The sequence below is a fragment of the Dendropsophus ebraccatus genome, chromosome 2 (genome assembly GCF_027789765.1).
Source record: "Dendropsophus ebraccatus isolate aDenEbr1 chromosome 2, aDenEbr1.pat, whole genome shotgun sequence".
NCBI lineage: Eukaryota > Metazoa > Chordata > Amphibia > Anura > Hylidae > Dendropsophus > Dendropsophus ebraccatus.
In genome coordinates, this window is record NC_091455.1 from 40,635,186 (window position 1) to 40,655,081 (window position 19,896).

Below are 19,896 nucleotides of genomic sequence, written 5' to 3' on the forward strand. Positions count from 1 at the left end.
CATTGTAAAGCATTTTTTATTTTATTTTAGCTACTACAGCTTTTATGATTTGCTATGTGAGCTCCATTGTACACTTGTACAAAGCCTACATGATTCTGCGCTGTACCTGCTCTCCTTCCTAAAGCTTGTGTGAGCTGCACTCTGAGGATCCTCTCCCCCCTGTTTTCAATCTGAGCTGGTGTGTGACTCCCTTCCCTTTCTTGTTGCCATCTCTAACAATAGAGCAGGGAGTCTATTTGACAGATTAATCTTTCTCCGGATAGCAGCTTTTTCCACTCTGGTAGCGCAAAGGTGCCCATAGTCTTGAATATGATGATGTTTTGCTCTCTTCTATGATCAACCATTTAATCATTCCCCATTTAAAGTACTATTTGTCACTGATAGCAGCAAGTATTAAAATAAATGCATCCTAAATCTCCTTGTAAAAAGTTTTGGAAGTGACATCACTTAAAAATCTTTCATGGAAAGCTAGAGGTGTTAATGCAAGGATTAAGAGTCTAGAGTCTATATTTATCAAACAGATCAGATATTCTTCCATTGGACACGGCAGGGAAGTAAACCAATTCTTCTATTACGTCTATAGATCAGTTCTCTTTTGAATCATTCTACATGTTTGTTAGGGAACTAACAAATGGTGCTCACACTGTACAATGATCGCTCACCAATAACTGTGTAAGGCTATGTTCACACAACATATAAACCAAGGCTGTTATTTGGCACTTAACCCTTTGAGGACCAGGCCCAAAATGACCCAGTGGACCGCGCAAATTTTGATCTTAGTGTTTTCGTTTTTCCCTCCTCCCCTTCTAAGAGCTCTTGCACTATCAGTTTTCTATCTACAGGGCCATGTGTGGGCTTGTTTGTTACAGGAATAGTTGTACTTTGTAATGGCGTCTTTCATTTTACCATAACATGTATGATGGAATTTCAAAATTATTATTTATGAAGATATAAATAGGTGAAATCGTAAAAAAGAATGCAATATGGTAACGTTTGGGGGGTTCCTGTGTCTACGTAATGCACTATATGGTAAAAGTGACATCATACTATTATTCTATAGGTCAGTCCGAACACAACCTTATGCAGGTTTACACAGATTCTCTAATGAGATATATATATTTTTTTAATGAAATCCTTTTTTTAGGCAATTAAGTATTAATAAAATGGGCCTATTGTGACGCTTATAACAGTTTTATTTTTTCACCTATGGGGCTGTATGAGATGTCATTTTTTCCACCATGATCTCTATTTTTTATTAATACCATATTTGTGAAGATCGGACGTTTTGATCACTTTTTATAAATTTTTTTTTTATATATAATGTAACATCAAATCGGTAATCCGCACACTTTTTTCCCTCTTTTCGTGTACGCCGTTTGCAATGACGCTTGTTATATTTTAATAGATCGGACAATTACGCACGCTACGGTATATTATATGTTTATTTATTTATTTTTATATGTTTTATTTATATAATGGGAAAGGGGGTGATTTAAACGTATATTGAGAAAAGGGCTTTGGGGTAGTGTATTGGTGCTTTTAACTTTTTTTTTTTACACATTTGAAGTCCCTTTGGGGGCCTTTTACATTAATTTATTACATTATACACACTGATCACTGCTATGTCACAGGCATAGCATTGATGAGTGTCAGGGGCGTAACTAGAAATGGCTGGGCCCCATAGCAAACTTTTGATTGCCCCCCCCCCTCCCGACTGACCACTAAACGGTCAAGTGAAGTCATAACTACATAACTTCTAGCTCTGGTCAGGAGTGCTTGCAGTTAAAGGGACATTTGCAAAGCCCAGGAGACCAGCAGGGCCACCCGGTGCTGCAAATGATAACGACTCAGGGGGCCCAGTGTATTGCAGGAGCAGGCCATGGGGCCCCCTGATACGGTGGGCCCCATAGCAGCCGCTATGGCTGCTATAGTGGTAGTTACGCCCCTGATGAGTGTGATAGGCGATCTGCTCATTGAGCCTGCCTGTGCAGGCTTAGTGAACTGATCGCCGATCGGACCGCACGGAGGCAGGTGAGAGACCTCTGGCGGTCTGTTTTAATGATCGGGCCCCCCAGTCACACTGCGGGGGTCCCGATTGGTAAGTGACAGGGGACTCCCCTGGACTGGGTGAGGGCTGGACTGCTCACTGCAGCCGGCCCCCACCTGCTATGAAGCGCGCTCCACCCTGGAGCGCGGTTCATAGCAGGAGAAACATCCAGGACGTACAGTTACGTCCAGGGTCGTCTGGTGACAGACTTCCATGGCGTAACTGTACGTCCAGGGTCATCTAGGGGTTAAAACTTTGGCTGTACTGCGTATCAAACAACGGACATTGTTTTAAATGAAAATTGCATTGGCGTCTATGGGCAACGGCTTGAAATAATTGACATAATCATTTTTTTAATGGCCGTTGTGTAAATTGAAAACAACGACCATTGTTTTCATAAAAAGTATGTTGTGTGAACATATTGTAAAAGAACTGTACTTATTTACATACATGGATCCTCTCACCGTTATGGTATGCTACCTCTTTAGAGCTGGGTTCACACCATGGTTAGGCTATAAATTGAAATATACATTTGGACACAAGCAAAAAAGTTATTTTGTCAGCAGAGAGCACTGTGTCAGAAAATAAAACAACATTTCCTGTAGGACATACAGCAGCTAATAAGTATGGGAAGACTTGAGATTTTTTAATAGAAGTAAGTTACAAATCTATATAACTTTCTGATATCAGTTGACTTGAAAGAAAAAGATTTTCGCTGGACAACCCCTTTAAGAGCAATACTATGTGCCTGGGGAGTACAATCCTGGTAAGATATAAGAAAGCACTGGTACACTCCAAGTTCCAGCAATTGTTATTATTGATAGTGATATGTGTTGGAAAAGAACAATCAGAAACTGGATATATTTTATTGCACAATTCATAAAATTTAAAATGAATGTGAAATATTACTTTTTAACATCATTTCCCACTTATGGATTGAAATAAAGAAGTGAGTTGACCTTAATTCTATAAAACGGCACTAATAGGTTATAATGTTAAGGATTTGTTCATATTATCATTAGTAAGGTTTGGTCAAATTTTCCAGCATAATCAATATTCTTGCCATGAAAAATAACAGACCCCATACAGATCTAATGGACTCCATGATAAACCAATAGGAGGGAATGAATGGAATGGCGTTGTGTATGCACCTCCCCCCGCTCAGATCCCCGTTCTCTTAGTTATGCCCAACCTCTGCATATTGTGGATAGCGCATAACTTGTCATAATAGGAATAACCCTTTAAGTAAAGGGCCAAGCAATGTCTATTCAGCTATAAATCTAAGCAGGCTCAGGGCCTTTATTTCACATATGCTATAGATGTACAAGATAAAGATATCACCTTAAATTTAATGTAGCATTAGGTAATGGTCTGGTATTGGCATCAGCTAGCGAAATCAAGCCTGCATCTCATTCTACATAGTATTCTAGTCAAAAGATGCTCTAACTTCCCTCCCATTTAGGGGCTGGGTGGGCCGAAAATTGTTCACCATGTGCATTGGAACTTCACACTCCATAGTTGAGAAAATGCTCCGAAATTTCTCCATCTGCAAAAAGTTAAAAAGAAATGAATGAAAAATGTATCACAATGTTAAAAATAAGATTAACATTCATCTATGTGGCTGTGAGAGCTCTCATCACATATAAATTATATCATATAATGAAGGAAAACTATCAGCAAGTTAGAAGCATCTAACCATGTCCCTGTAGTGAGCGTAGCGTGCTGAGGATGAAGGTATGTTGTTTTTTTTTAACTTTCATCCTCAGGGCCATTTTTGTGTACTTTGTGATTTAGTCCATATGCTAATGAGGCAGTTTGGTGCACCGGAGTGCGGGACTACCACCCTTAGTGCACCAATCCACCCCAGCCAGCTCGTCCCTTCTAATGAATATTTATCTGGTGGTCTGCAGTGATCAGCGCCGCAGTGATTTCACTGCAGAGCACAGCCCCAATATTCATTAGGAAAGACGGGCCTAGACGGATTGGTGCACTCAGTATGGTAGGCCCATCTCCAGTGCACCAAACCTCTTCATTAGCACATGGGTTAAACATACATAGTACACAAAATGGCGCCAGGAATGAAGGTAGGAAAATTACCTTCATCCTCAGTGCCATGTGGGCTATAGGGACCTAACCTGCTGAAAGTTTTACATTGGCTTCAGCTCGTACTGTCACTACAGGTGTTCAATATGGAAAAAAGTACCAAAACATCTACACATTATATGAACTTCTAAATCCATAGGGAGTTAGTCCCCTGTTCCCCGGTGTGGTTATAACAGTTTCCACTCTTCTGGGAAGACTGGGAATGTTTGCTTATTTATCCAGTAGAGCTTTTGTGAGGTTAGACACTGACATTGGATGAAAAGGCTTTGCACACAATCTCCATTCCAGTTTATTCCATAAGTGCTAACTGGAATTGAGGTTAGGGCGCTGTAGGCCAGTTCATTTCTTCTACATTAAACTCCCCCAACCATGCCTTTATGGAGTGTGCTTTGTGCACTGGCTTATAGTCATTCTAGGACAGAAAAGAACCAAGCCCAAACTGTCCCCATAAAGTTGAAAGCATACAAATGTCATTAACCAAACCCAAACTGTTGCACCAGACTGCCAGATAGAGAAGTGTTGTTTATCACTCCACAGAACACCGCTTCAGAGTCTATTGGTGACTTTATACCACTTCATCTGACCTTGCGCTTGAACATCTTACATGCAGCTGCTCAGCCATGGAGACCACCCATGCCATGAAGCTTCCGGTTTTGGAACCTACCAGTTATTGAGTCAGCAGACTATTGGTTACTATGTGCTCTATGTCTCAGCACTCTGTAACTGTACAAGGTCTGCCACCTTGTGACTGAGTAGCTATGGATCCTAAATGCTTCCACTTTTCAATAATACCACTCACAGTTGATCGTGGAAGATCTAGGAGTGAGCAAATTTCACAAGCTAACTTGCAGCCACAGTGTCATCCTGTTATAGTACAACACTAGAATTCAGTGAGCTCTTCAGAACCACCCATTCTTTCAGACCGCATTGGTAGGAGCTTCATACACCTGTAACAATGGGACTGAATGAAACGCTAGAATTAAATGATTTGCAGGTGGATCCTAATATAGTTGCCCAATATAGTATCTGATTGATATAAAGGCCTGCCCACTGGCTCAGTGTGAAATGCAGAACCATGAGTTACAATAGGGTAACGGGCTTCTGAAGTGGTGAAATACAAAGTATAATGGACAGCATACATAATGCAAGCATTATATGACATGACAGGTACACTCTAAATGACATGTTGGAATATAGGATCACCAGGGTCATCTATGGTACTGCATACTACACAGAGCACTGGATGGATTGTTATGTATGTGGTCTTAAACTTGGATATATTCGGTATATACTGTATAGATAACCTGGCAAGGTGAAAAGTACATTGTATAAATGACAGGGTGGTTCTACCTGTTCGGAGCTGGCTGTGATGGGTTCTCTTAGGAGCAGCCAGGTCACACACTCCTCACATGGGGGGGTTGTGAAAGATCCTTGGTATACCCAGTAATCCCGGGATGTAGGAAACAGGATTGAAGGGTCAAAATCTGTGAAATGAGCTTTCTTTGCCTAAACGTCAAACATGAAATGATTATATTGTTACGGTCAGGGTGATGACTGAGGGTGTTACAAGGGGAATTCTAGACATCCACATTTATCTACAGTATTACCACACCAATCTTTAGGTTATAAGTAGAGATGAGTGAAGCGAATCTGACAAATTCCGATTCGCAGCTAATCGGGCGTTGAATTTGCCAGATTCCGTTTGCAAATTGTCTAAACATGGCAGCTGCAATAGCGACCACACGTTAGCTTAAACTTACGCAGTTGCTAACATTACGTGGTTCCTAACATTACACAGTTGCGAATATTACACAGTTGCATACATGACGAGATAAACATTCGCATGTTCGAAAATGATTGTTATAGCTATTCCGATCGATAAAATTGTTCGTATCAGTGAAAACGAACAATTAGCATCATTTTCATATGAACATACTAACATTTACTCGTCACTATTTGTAATGAAATTTGTTTATATGCAAATTGTGTGAACTGTGAAAAACAAATTAATTCGCTCATCTGCAGTTATAAGACTGGGTTTACTTGTAGTATTTTTCCCAAAATTGGGTCAGTATTTTGGCCATTATTTTCAGCCAAAACCAGGAGTGCTCCAAAACATAGAGAAAGGTGCAAATCTTGTAAAATATACAAATTATTGTAAAATAGTGACCAAAATACTATGTGAACCCAGCCTTGGGCTATAATCACAAAACATACATTTTATGAAAAGAAATCGGTTTTTCAAAATTAAAACAACAGCCGATTTCTTCATAGTGCATTGAAGTGTTGCATAGTGTTGCATAGTGTTGCATTGAAGTCACACAATTTATTGAACAACGGCCATTGTTTGCTACGGCTGTTGAAATAATTGACATGTCAATTATTTCTGCCATAGTGCATTGGTTTCAATGTAATTTTTACTGCAACAACGGCTGTTGTTTGACACTCAAGACAATAGCTGTTGTCCGTATGTTGTGAGAACCCAGCCTTATAGTGAAATACAGTGGTAAAACATCTTCTATTTCAGCCAGTAATCCCAGTGAGGCATGCATCATTCTGCATACTGTACACTATAAATCATCCCAGGGTGACGTCACTACATCTGTAGCACTTGTCACCGGCAGTGATTAATTGCAGTCTGACAAAAATAGTTCAGTTCCCAAGTGTCCTGTAAAATAATTGACAAAGTGAAACTATGAGCAAAAATTTTAATTTCAATATCGGTGTGCAGATGGGGTGATCACGCCACTATATTAATACTTAGAGCAGATGGAGTATTTGTTTCTATTCTTTATGATTGAGGGCTTATTACACAATTCAGCTTAGTTGATCAGTTCCTAACAAAGCAAAGAGAAGAGCAGCTAGGACCTGAAAATGTAGCTTTTTCTCCAGATTCCCGTCTTATGCTAAAGTTTCTAGGATCAATCAAGCCAGTTTCACTTTACACCCTGTTTCATAAATCTCGCCCCTAGACCATGGCCCATTAAAACTTTTGACTTTTCTTTGACATAAAAAAAAGTGCAACAACACACTGCCATAGCTAAGATATGTGGTTAACATAGATATTCAGAATTGCAAAACTGCTATAGAAACAATAGTGAGGTTCTTAGCATACCAGTTGATAAAATAGTATGTGTCATCCCACCATAATAAGGTGACCCCACAGAGGGACGGACCCTACACTGTACACTGACCTCTCCTAGGCTAATACTAAGCCTATACACTGGGTATGTAGGTTCCAGCTCATAATCAGAGGGAAACAGGCCACAGTCAAAATCTTAAAAAAGTGAACCTGGCTCAGTTGCAACCAGTCTTGCTTCGGGGGTTCTTGGCACGCCCCGCCGCAGTGCACTGATTGGCTTAGCGGGACGTAAAGACACCGGGAGCCCCGAAGCAAGCAGGAGCGGGGACCCGGTGATGTATAGGCTCTGGCGGCCGGGGGTTAACAGGGAGGGCTGCGGACAAACTCGCAGCGGGATGTGCATCCTTCTGCGAGTTTGTCTGCCCATAGAGTTTACTGGGCAGGGATCTGCAGCAGGTCTCGCTGCTAATTCACAGCGAGAAATCCGCTGCGGATCCGATACGCGTGAACGTACCCTAAATATTCTTATTTATTCAGGCAGTTAAAATGCAGTGGTCGCCATATCCTCCTGGGTAAAATCTGTTGCTTTCTACTGCAGTTTGTATTCATACCTAAAAAAGGCAAACTTTATTTTACTACACACCTTTGCCTTGATGCAGTCCAGTGCGTCTAAGATCGACTTTAGCTGAGGCCTTGCTTTACCAATCTGTTAAAACATAAGTTATAATGAAAGCTGTTCTGTATGGCTGTGTTCACACACTGGCATCTTTACAGCCTGAGGCTATGTTCACACAATGTATATTTTTGTAAAAGTACGGCCGTTGTTGCAATCGGCAACAACGGACGTACTATTTATGAAAATATATGTTGCTTTGCCTTCCAAGGAATCCCAGCCGGAGCGTATACACATACTATACGCTCCGGCTGGGATCTCTCTTGGCGCCGTAGAAAACTGACTTGTCAGTTTTTTGCGGCCGCTATTCAGTGAATAGCGGCCGCAGAAACCCCTGTCAGTGCACACTGTGGAGCGAGCGGCTCCGGCCACACACTCCATAGTGAGTAGTGGGGAGTTGTGATGCGGGCGCACACGGATGCACCCGCATCAGAACTTTGCAGCCCTAAAAATCATCCGGCTGGTACTACAGGGATGATCTTTAATGAGACCGGCCGTTCCGTGACCATCTCATACTGTGTATGAACATGGCCTGAGGCTGTGTTTCCACATATGTGTTTGGAATACATTCTGAATGCAGTGGCACGCACAACTTGTGAACACTTGGCACTGGGGAAGTGACAACTTGGTTACCACTGCATTCATAATGTATTCCAAACACATATGTAAAAGACAGAAAGAACAACAACAGCAGAGCTATATAGTGTAGTATACATTAGATAGACACCTGACATGGTTGTGCTCCCATGTGGGCACAACTCTACTGAGCATATAAATATAAACTTGTCTGCTGTCTGGCTTTTAGTCAGAGCGTCTGCTATCTGTCATAGTTGCCCTCGCATAGACATCCAAAAAATGACAAAAAGACTACTCCAATAGCCCTGACGCTGGACTGACACAAAGGGGCTGGAAACCTCAAAGTGCAAATCTTGTTGTTTATTCACACAAACAAAAAGTAACGTGTTTTGGCCCTGGACTAGCACCTTGCTCAGGTTCCTAACAATCTTCCAACATATGTGTGGAAAAACAGGCTATTGCCCTATGGCATAAGGATTCAGGTATAACTCTACAAAACAAAGTGCCATATACATGATATAAAGAGCTTTAGCTGCAGCAATTATTTCACTACAGATTAGTGAGGTATATATTAGTAAGTTATATATTCGCTATGTGCAGTTAAAATATTTCCGTCATAGTTAGTCATAACATAGCGACTCCTGAAGATCAGTAGCGAGGTGGGCACATCTGGACAGGTCTACCACGTTTTCTGCACCTAAAGCACTTTATATCATTCATATAGCTCCTTATGCTGGACTTTGTGGAGTTATAAAGGCAAATAACTATATACTGTTCCTATGTGTGGAGTTTATTCATTTTCGTTACCTCACATATGACATTACCATTGCAAAGAACCAATAACACAAACTATACTGTCCCTGTAGGTTCAACTTACTTTTAAAAACACAGACAGTATAACCACTCCGTCAGGATGCTTCCTGGCTTCTGTAATGTTGTCATACTTTGCATTCCAATGAACAAATTGTATCTGTAAAGCAAAACAAGTATAGCTAGCAATTCATTCTATGACATTACATATAAAAAAAACCTGTATATGTGTACTTATAATTTCTTTGTTCTATCTCCATTTGATAAAATAGATTTGGATTACATCTACTCCCCACTTTCATCGGGCTTTTGGGGTTTTTATGGCCAAGGAGGGAAAAAAGTAAAAAAAAAGGTCATAACTAAAACTAAAGTTCCTGTTCTGTCTGTCATAAGAGGGAGCCTGCTGTAAAGTGATCTGTACAGCATTACAGTAAAAGCTGACATCAGTAGACAGTAGGTAATGTTCAGAGCCTCCCACTCCCTATGGAATGACCTTTTCAAAAGTCACAGAGCATGCCCAGTAGTGTTTCCTATTAATGTCTCTAAATGCTGTTGGGGGGTAAAAATCTCAGGCAAGATGGCTGCCGCTATAATAATGTGCAAAAAAATAAATAAATAAATCATAATCACAAAATAGAAAAATCTAACTTATACATTCCCTGTAACTCTTTCAGATGAATGATTTAATTAATTGAATAATATTTGCAAACTTTAAACAAACAGCCAATATATCTTATTCTCAGTACCTCTCCTGCATATCTCAGTCCATCTATAACATGCTCGGAGCCATGGTCATCAGAAGAACCCCAGTGAAACTGCAATTGACGAAGTCTGTAAACTCCAGTAATAGGCCCATCTTTTATCACTGAAGAAGACAAAATGAACCTATCTTTAACAATTTTCCCAATGTAACAGAAGCAAAGAAGACAGACTACTGTGTATGGGGGTATCTTGACTGTTGCTAATACCAAACATAAAGGGAAACAAGATTGTGTCATATTGGAGAAATGGGAGCCCTGATACACTGAATGAGATGGTCACTGGCCACACACTACATGGACAATGAATCATTAGTGAAACCCATGGGCTTGTATACTTACTAAAAAAAATGCAACAATATTTTAGGAAGGATGATTATGAATGAACTCTCTGTATGTACAATGTTCTATACCAATTCAGGTATACAAATAGAAGCATACTTTCATAGAACATAGTAAAGGATTAATCATCACCTGATGAACCATCAAACATCACTTTGACTGTTTTTCCATCATTGACAATAGTCATAGAAGATGATGGACGGTAGGAAACACTCCATGGCCGCAGGCTGGCATCATGCTTAATATACCGGGTGTGCAGTTCTATAGGCGATTGCTTTTGTCCCTTGGCAGATGGAAAATATTCTGCCCATGAGTCCGGACCTAGAAAATTAAAAAATTATATAAATATATATCTATTCATACCTGCTTTTCAACAATCAATACAAAGGCAAAATCTAAATATGTAATAATAATTAATAAATAATTATATATATATATATATATATATATCCCCCCAAAAAAAATATATATATATATATATATATATATATTAAATATATAAAATATAAATGAGCTATAGTACTCACCATTGAAAGCGCCATATCCCCAGTCATGTCTTTGTGACATTACTCGTCGTGTGTCCTTATTATAAGCACTGGTTGTCCAGTTGCACTTTTTCCTCTGTCATTTATAGACTGCTATATCCCTCAGTGCTGGGACTGGGTTTATTTTTCCACTCCCCTACGTGCTGGGTGGACTTCATGGAATGGCAATGTTATGTTGACTAACAAGCCCTCCTGCCCTGCGGGATGCCATTCCAATTATTATGATCCTACCTCATATTCAGAAACAGAAGGCGATAAAAAGCTAATTTGATCATGAGAATGCATCACAAAGCCAAAAGCATTCAGACACGGCCATGGTAATTCTGACAGTAACTGAATCAGCAAAGATGATGCGAGAAAACGTGTCTCTCAGACAGATGATATTGTTGGCACTTAGAACATACACCATTAGGACTTTTACAAGTTCATCTTGTCATTGTACAAGGGTATGATTGATATACATGTACTAAATACGTGATAATTCCATCATTATTGACATCATTGATCGGAGATAAGAGACTGTAGGCAATGCAATTTGTGTAAATATTTCCTTATTTTCGAATATGTAACCACATTTTTGTTAGATGAGACACGGAAGGATAAAATGTTAGCTTGGATTGTCTTAAAGGAACACTCCAAACACATAGCTATTTTACCCTCCCAGCATAAGGCTGGTGAGGGTAAATGGCTGCCCTGCTCCCACTAGTTACCGAATGCTTCATTCTGAGTGCTCAATTCCACTTTTGGTCTCCATTTCTGCCCAATGCAACTAGCTGATTAACACTGGGGATTGTGGATGGACCAGAAGTTACTTCGTTAGGGCCCGCTCACACTGAGTAACCCCCCCCCCCCTCAAGTGTCACACAGTGTCACTATGGGATGGCTTGTGCGCCTCCACTTCCGTCGTTCTCCTCTCAAAGAATTTACATGTCAATTCTTTGAGCGGAGAGCGGCGGAAGCGGAGGCGCTCGAGCCATCCCATAGACACACTGTGTGACACTGAGGAAGGCGGGATTCTGTAGCGGGGAGCTCCAGCGTGGAACTCTGCCACTTTTATTCAGTGTGAATATATCCTTAAAGGGAAACTATCAGCAGATTAGAGGCATTTTACTTACTTAAAGGGGTTGGCCACTTTATAGTAAAATTGATCAGTATATAGTATTAGTAAGTTACTCCCAGCACTTACTGACAACAGCTCCCTGTGTACCTCATAGAGCTAAAATAAGACATCGCTTCTCCAGACTGTGCTGCCCTGCTTTGTGGTGAGCCTGTCCATAAGATGGCCAACATGGAGGAGCATGTGACCATGGCCCATCCCTAGTGTCCAACACTGAACCTGTATATGCCTATGGTGGACACTGGGGAGTGTGGCATAGTCACATGCTCCTCCATGTCAGCCATCTTATAGACAGACTCAACACAGAGCAGAGCAGCACAGCCTGGAGGAGAGTCTGATTTTAGTTCTATAAGGAACACAGGGAGCTGCTGTCAGTAGCTGCAGTGAGTATACCTACTGGGGCTATGTTCACACTATGTAAGTCTCCGGATGTAGCGCGTTCCGTGAATAAGCGGCCGGAGATTTACGTAGTTTGCGTACAATGGAAAGTATACGATGTACGGCTGCACAGTTCACACTACGTAAGAACTTACACCAGGATCGTACGCGGCGCCGTAAAAAATTAACCAGACCATTGTTTGAGGACAAAAATGCCGGAACTTACGCCCGTAGCGTAACATGAGGTCCCGAACGTAGTGGTGATTTCTTCATTTTTGCACTTTTCTTTGCCGATCCGAAAGGTTCTGTGGGGTGTCCGGGGCTAGCCGAAGATTTCCAAGTAAAAGACCGCTGTCAGATCACTACGTAGGGTGCTCGGGAAGCGTAAGTAGACTACGGGCATAAGTTTGCGGACCGTACGTAGCCGGCCACAACTTACGTAAATCCCCGGCCGGAGTTTAACATGTATATGTCCGGCCGCGAAAATATGCGGCCGGACATATACGTAGTGTGAACATAGCCTTATACTGTACACTGAACTATTTTACTATAAAGTGGCCAACCCCTTTTAAAGATCCCTATAGGGCACAGGGCACTGAGAATGAAGGTACGTTTCTTACCTTCATCCTCGGCACTGTTTCTAAGATACTTTAATCTTTATGCAAATTGCTTGTTTTGGTGCACTGGGGTTAGGGTTTGGCAATGTTTTCTGAACCTGAGCGCTCAGCATTTGACTTTTAGTGGCTGGAAAAGTTGTATGTCACCCTAGGTAGTCCTGGAAAACATGGATAAAGCCATTAGTTGTATCCTTGTTTTTCTAGTAGCTCTACGGTGGGAGCATCAAACTTCACCAGGTGCCAGAAATCAAATGACGAGCGTTTGAGTTTGGAGAACATTGCCAAACTTAAAGAGTTCAGCAAGTCTGCTCAACACTATCCCTGGACTTTTTATACAAGTCAATCATTGACAATTAACTTTCCTAATAATGTTAATTCAGCTAATAACCAGTCCTTCTATAACAGGGGTGGGGAACCTTTTCCATGTCGAGGGCCGGTCAGGCATTAATAAAAATAATTCGAGGGCCGCATACCGTGCGCGGCAGTTAGTAGCGTGGGTTTGCAGCACCCAGGACAAGGCATAGTATTGTTCCCCTAGTGCCCCTGCTATTGTAGTTAACCCCCAGTGATGCCCCTTGTAGTCTAGTTAACCCCCAAGTCATGTCCCTGGTAGCCTAGTTAACCCCCATCAGGCATGTCCCTGGTAGCCTAGTTATTCCCCCCCCCATCAGTCATGTCTCTGGTAGCCTAGTTGTCCCCCCCATCAGTCATGTCCCTGGTAGCCTAGTTGTCCCCCCCCATCAGTCATGTCCCTGGTAGCCTAGTTATTCCCCCCCCATCAGTCATGTCTCTGGTAGCCTAGTTGTCCCCCCCATCAGTCATGTCCCTGGTAGCCTAGTTGTCCCCCCCCATCAGTCATGTCCCTGGTAGCCTAGTTGTCCCCCCCATCAGTCATGTCCCTGGTGGCCTAGTTATCCCCCCATCAGTCATGTCCCTGGTAGCCTAGTTGTCCCCCCCCATCAGTCATGTCCCTGGTAGCCTAGTTGTCCCCCCCCATCAGTCATGTCTCTGGTAGCCTAGTTGTCCCCCCCACCAGTCATGTCCCTGGTAGCCTAGTTGTCCCCCCCATCAGTCATGTCCCTGGTGGCCTAGTTGTCCCCCCCCCCCCCATCAGGCATGTCCCTGGCAGCCTAGTTATTCCCCCCCCCATCAGGCATGTCCCTGGTAGCCTAGTTAACCCCCATCAGGCATGTCCCTGGTAGCCTAGTTGCCCCCCCCCCCCATCAGTTATGTCCCTGGTAGCCTAGTTATTCCCCCCCCCCATCAGTCATGTCTCTGGTAGCCTAGTTATTCCCCCCCATCAGGCATGTCCCTGGTAGCCTAGTTATTCCCCCCCCCCCCATCAGTCATGTCTCTGGTAGCCTAGTTATTCCCCCCCATCAGGCATGTCCCTGGTAGCCTAGTTATTCCCCCCCCCATCAGTCATGTGTCTGGTAGCCTAGTTATTCCCCCCCCCCCCATCAGGCATGTCCCTGGTAGCCTAGTTGTCCCCCCCATCAGTCATGTCCCTGGTAGCCTATTTGTCCCCCCCCATCAGTCATGTCCCTGGTTGCCTAGTTATTCCCCCCCCCCATCAGTCATGTCTCTGGTAGCCTAGTTATTCCCCCCCATCAGGCATGTCCCTGGTAGCCTAGTTATTCCCCCCCCCCCCATCAGTCATGTCCCTGGTAGCCTAGTTGTCCCCCCCATCAGTCATGTCCCTGGTAGCCTAGTTGCCCCCCCCATCAGTCATGTCCCTGGTAGCCTAGTTGCCCCCCCCCATCAGTCATGTCCCTGGTAGCCTAGTTGTCCCCCCCATCAGTCATGTCCCTGGTAGCCTAGTTGTCCCCCCCCATCAGTCATGTCCCTGGTAGCCTAGTTGTCCCCCCCCCATCAGTCATGTCCCTGGTAGCCTAGTTGTCCCCCCCCCCATCAATCATGTCCCTGGGATCCTAGTTAACCCCCAAATAAAAAAATAAACATCCCTCTCACCTTACCTCCGCTCCCACGCAGTCCAGGTCCTCTTCTCTCCCAGGTCCTCTGTGCCGGTCTTCTCCTGCAGGCGGCGCGCGATGAAATGACGTCATCGCGCGCAGCCCGCAAGAGACTAAAGACACGCGCCGCTCTGCTGGGGAAGGAGCCGGCACAGACAGCATCCTCCGGTGTCCGCCAGCTGTCACAGACACCGGAGGATGCGGTGTATGCCGGCTTCTTCCCCAGCAGAGCGGCGAGCATCACAGGGGAGCTGCGGGCCGCGGGCCGCATCCGGAGGTCTCAGGGGCCGGATGCGGCCCGCGGGCCGGAGGTTCCCCACCCCTGTTCTATAAGATCTATAAGTTATTTGCTGATGCTTTGTTTTGTAGAATTCATAACCATGTTTTAAGGCATTGATATAGATGAAGAATGTACACTATTGGCAGGCAATACAATGCTATTATAACAGAATGAGAATTTGGTCTTTGGGTAAAACAACTCCAAGATGTCTTCAGTGGAATAAACAGTCACAATAGAGTTAATGTTTTGAGATTCAGATTAAGCCACATTTGTGACCATATGCAAAGAACCCCCTATATAAACATCTGATCTAGAATATGAAATATCTGCTCTTTAATTATACAAATGTCCCCAATAACTGACAACATCTGGTACCCCTTATAATCTGTTTCTTTAGATGTAAAACTTTCAAAAGAGTATATAACTTTTCAGATCATTCACTTATCAGTTACACTACAAAAGACTTGAATATCCCACCCACTATACATTTTAGAGTCTTGAATTTTAGCACTCATTTAATTGTGCTGGCGAGTTATAACAAACACCTGTAACCCCAATTCTGTCAGTTCCCGATTCAGCAAATACAGATAGGACAGTCACACAATATTTTTGACTAATTCTACTTTTAAAAAACAAATTCTACTTTTAAAAACAAATGTGTCCCCTATGGGTTTATTAACACATTAAGAGCTGTTGCTGAATAGGATGAATGAAATTTGGATTATGGACTTGTGCCTTCGATACAGTTCCCCATAAAGAGCTGATAGGAAAGTTAGTGAACATTAGACTTAATGCCCCTCATACTTACCCCCCTGTCGAAGTCCTGGTCCCGGACCACGTCCTGCGTCCGATAAATCTCCACCGGGGGGGTCGGGCGGGCTTCACCCCTGTAGCCGGGGTGACATGTTCGCTTTAATCCCTGGATAGTTCAGTGGATTTGTTGTCGGCTGAAGGATAGATATTAGAAGGTTGTTGTTCATGGTGTATCTTCTGAGTAGAGACTGGTTACAAGTGCCGGCCACAAGGGTTTGTTCTGGGTCCTATTCTTTTAAGGCTATGTTCACACTACGTATATTTCCGCTCGTAGTGCGAACCGCGAATATATGCACGTAGTTTAGAGGTTGATGCGTTCGCTTGAAAGTATACGATATACGGCCGCACAGTTCACACTACGTATGAACTTACGACCGGATCGTATACGCTGCCGTGAAAAATGAACAAGACCATTGTTTGAGGACGGAAATGTTTGAACTCACGGCGAAGTACGAAGTACTTATTTCAGTCCAATTGAACTTGATTTTTCTATCCAAAAGGTTCTGTGTGTTTTATTGGGCTGGGCGAAGATTTTCAAGTAAATGACCTGTTTCAGATCGCTTCGAAACAAGCTAGGGAAGCATAACTGTACTACGGGCGTATGTTCGCGGTGCGTACGCATCCGGCGGCATGTCGATTTTTCCCACGGCCGTAGTTTCAGCCACACATGTACGACAGCGTAAGAACTGTGGACGGAAGCGTATACATAGCCTAAATATGTTTGTGACATAGGAGAAGGTTTGGTAGGTAAGGATAGTGACATAAGAGATGGTTTGGAAGGTAAGGTTGGTGACATAGGAGAAAGTTTGGTAGGTAAGGATAGTGACATATGAGAAGGTTTGGTAGGTAAGGATAGTGATATAGGAGAAGGTTTGGTAGGTAAGGATAATGACATAGGAGAAGGTTTGGTAGGTAAGGATAGTGACATAGGAGAAGGTTTGGTAGGTAAGGATAGTGATATAGGAGAAGGTTTGGCATGTAAGGTTGGGGACATAGGAGAATGTTTGGTAGGTAAGGATAGTGACATAGGAGAAGGTTTGGTAGGTAAGGATAGTGACATAGGAGAAGGTTTGGTAGGTAAGGATAGTGACATAGGAGAAGGTTTGGTAGGTAAGGATAGTGACATAGGAGAAGGTTTGGTAGGTAAGGATAGTGACATATGAGAAGGTTTGGTAGGTAAGGATAGTGATATAGGAGAAGGTTTGGTAGGTAAGGATAGTGACATAGGAGAAGGTTTGGTAGGTAAGGATAGTGATATAGGAGAAGGTTTGGTAGGTAAGGATAGTGATATAGGAGAAGGTTTGGTAGGTAAGGATAGTGACATAGGAGAAGGTTTGGCAGGTAAGGTTGGTGACATAGGAGAAGGTTTGGTAGGTAAGGATAGTGATATAGGAGAAGGTTTGGTAGGTAAGGATAGTGATATAGGAGAAGGTTTGGTAGGTAAGGATAGTGACATAGGAGAAGGTTTGGTAGGTAAGGATAGTGACATAGGAGAAGGTTTGGTAGGTAAGGATAGTGATATAGGAGAAGGTTTGGCAGGTAAGGTTGGTGACATAGGAGAAGGTTTGGTAGGTAAGGATAGTGATATAGGAGAAGGTTTGGTAGGTAAGGATAGTGACATAGGAGAAGGTTTGGTAGGTAAGGATAGTGACATAGGAGAAGGTTTGGTAGGTAAGGATAGTGATATAGGAGAAGGTTTGGTAGGTAAGGATAGTGACATAGGAGAATGTTTGGTAGGTAAGGATAGTGACATAGGAGAAGGTTTGGTAGGTAAGGATAGTGACATAGGAGAAGGTTTGGTAGGTAAGGATAGTGACATAGGAGAAGGTTTGGTAGGTAAGGATAGTGACATAGGAGAAGGTTTGGTAGGTAAGGATAGTGACATAGGAGGTGGTTTGGTAGGTAAGGATAGTGACATAGGAGAAGGTTTGGTAGGTAAGGTTGGTGACATAGGAGAAGGTTTGGTAGGGAAGGATAGTGACATAGGAGAATGTTTGGTAGGTGAGGATAGTGACATAGGAGAAGGTTTGGTGGGTAAGGATAGTGACATAGGAGAAGGTTTGGTAGGGGAGGTTTGTCTGTTTGCTTACGACATAAAAGTGTGCAATAGGGTTGCTATTCCTGGGGGTGTCAGTAATATAGGGGGTTGGGCGGGTTTCAAAGATTAGTTGGAAGAAAGGTCAGAAACAACACAGGAAAATTATTATTATTATTTTTATTTTATTTTTCTTCCGGAAAGAGTAGGAGATGCTTGGAATAAACTTACAGTAGATGTGGTAGGTAAATCTACAATAACTGAATGTAAACCTGCCTGAGATAAAGATACAGCTATCCTAAGGTAATAGGAAGGGAAATACCAAAAGGGCAGACTAGATGAACCCAGTGGTCTTTTTCTGCCGACAATCTTCTATGTTTTTATGTGTTGGGTAACATTTATTTTATTAATTATTACATCTTTAATTTAATTATTGGCGTCTTTAAAGTCAAATAATACCTGCTTGTTTATGCCACTTTAATATAAGAGATATAAATGATAATAAATAGGGGAGTACCGCACCTCTTGTGGTAACGTAGCCATGAAAGTGTTCCCCCGGCTGGAGCCCCCATAGCAATGACATTATTAACTGCTATTAATGTGCTCATGTCACCCAGGATGAGTAGTAAGGAAGAAGCTGGTAAAGAGAACCTGGAGGAGAACTTAAGGTAGCAGATGAAAGGGATAGGTTGAACGCAAACATAGACAAAAATAGATATAATAAAAGATAACTGTAGGGTAAAGTTGCCCATTTAGAGCCGACCATTAGAATGAGGACCTATATATCTACATTGGGTAGAGGAAGACATAAGTAAGATGATCTCCCTATACTCCCAGCAGGTACATTAGTCCATATAAATAAATAGTAGGAAAAATAGAAGCAAAAAAACATGTATCAACAAATTAAAGGACACCAAAAGCAGATGAACCCCCAAAAATAGTTCATAAAACTTTGTCACTATATAGTTATAAGCACAAATAAGTGGAAAATCTTAGTAGTCTCGAAAACTATAGAGTCTAATGCACTCCAGCATTCCAGACAGAATCCAATAAGTCCAATCTGTCATCATAGTCAATATAGCTAAAGGTGCGATGAATTATTAGCTGTCCTCTCCAACCACTTCTGGGCTGGGGATTGAAACATCTTCGCAGGTTACAGGCTTATCCTGCTCCATGTTGAGCCTCTGCAAGCTTCCCCTACAGGTTTAGGGTTACTGCGCTATTTTTACATTTAAATATTACCCAGCATACCACAAACTCTGTATGGCTTATAATAATCTGTATATTTATATAGACTTAAACTCCTACATCCTCCTCCTGATGCCTTGCTTGTGGAAAGTTGCCTAGAAGCTTACTGTACTACTACAAAATGGATTAGACACGAGGGGCCACCAAATAACTTAATTCAGCCATAATTTTATACATTGTATACATTGATCCATAGTCAGGCATTGCTTCATGTTCATATAATTTATAAATATAGCAGGATAGGCTATCAATAGTTCATTGTGGAGTGCTAACACCTGGCACCCAATGTGATCAGCTATTTGGCACCCTACCACGCTAAGGGCCCTATTACATGGGACGTTCATCGTGCAGAAAAACGTTATATCGTTTGAATTTAAACAATAAGCGTCCTGTGTAATTGCAGGAAACGATCGAAAAATCGTTTGTATGTTGTTAATTTAAGGCCCTATTACACAAAGCAATTATTGGCGGTATTAGTCCTATATTGGCTGCTACGGGC

General features: G+C 42.4%; 1 protein-coding gene across 1 annotated transcript; it reads right to left on the reverse strand.

The window, feature by feature from the left end:
- Window positions 1-2,987: 2,987 nt before the first annotated feature.
- LOC138784380 (carbonic anhydrase 3-like) lies at window positions 2,988-10,969 on the reverse strand. Its single transcript, XM_069959921.1, has 7 exons — window positions 10,919-10,969; window positions 10,524-10,712; window positions 10,038-10,156; window positions 9,359-9,451; window positions 7,876-7,938; window positions 5,501-5,656; window positions 2,988-3,593 (listed from the first exon to the last, which is right to left on the reverse strand). The coding sequence occupies exons 1-7, from the start codon at window positions 10,956-10,958 to the stop codon at window positions 3,474-3,476; spliced, it is 780 nt and encodes a 259-aa protein (XP_069816022.1). The 5' UTR covers window positions 10,959-10,969; the 3' UTR covers window positions 2,988-3,473.
- Between the last annotated feature and the right edge of the window lie 8,927 nt (window positions 10,970-19,896).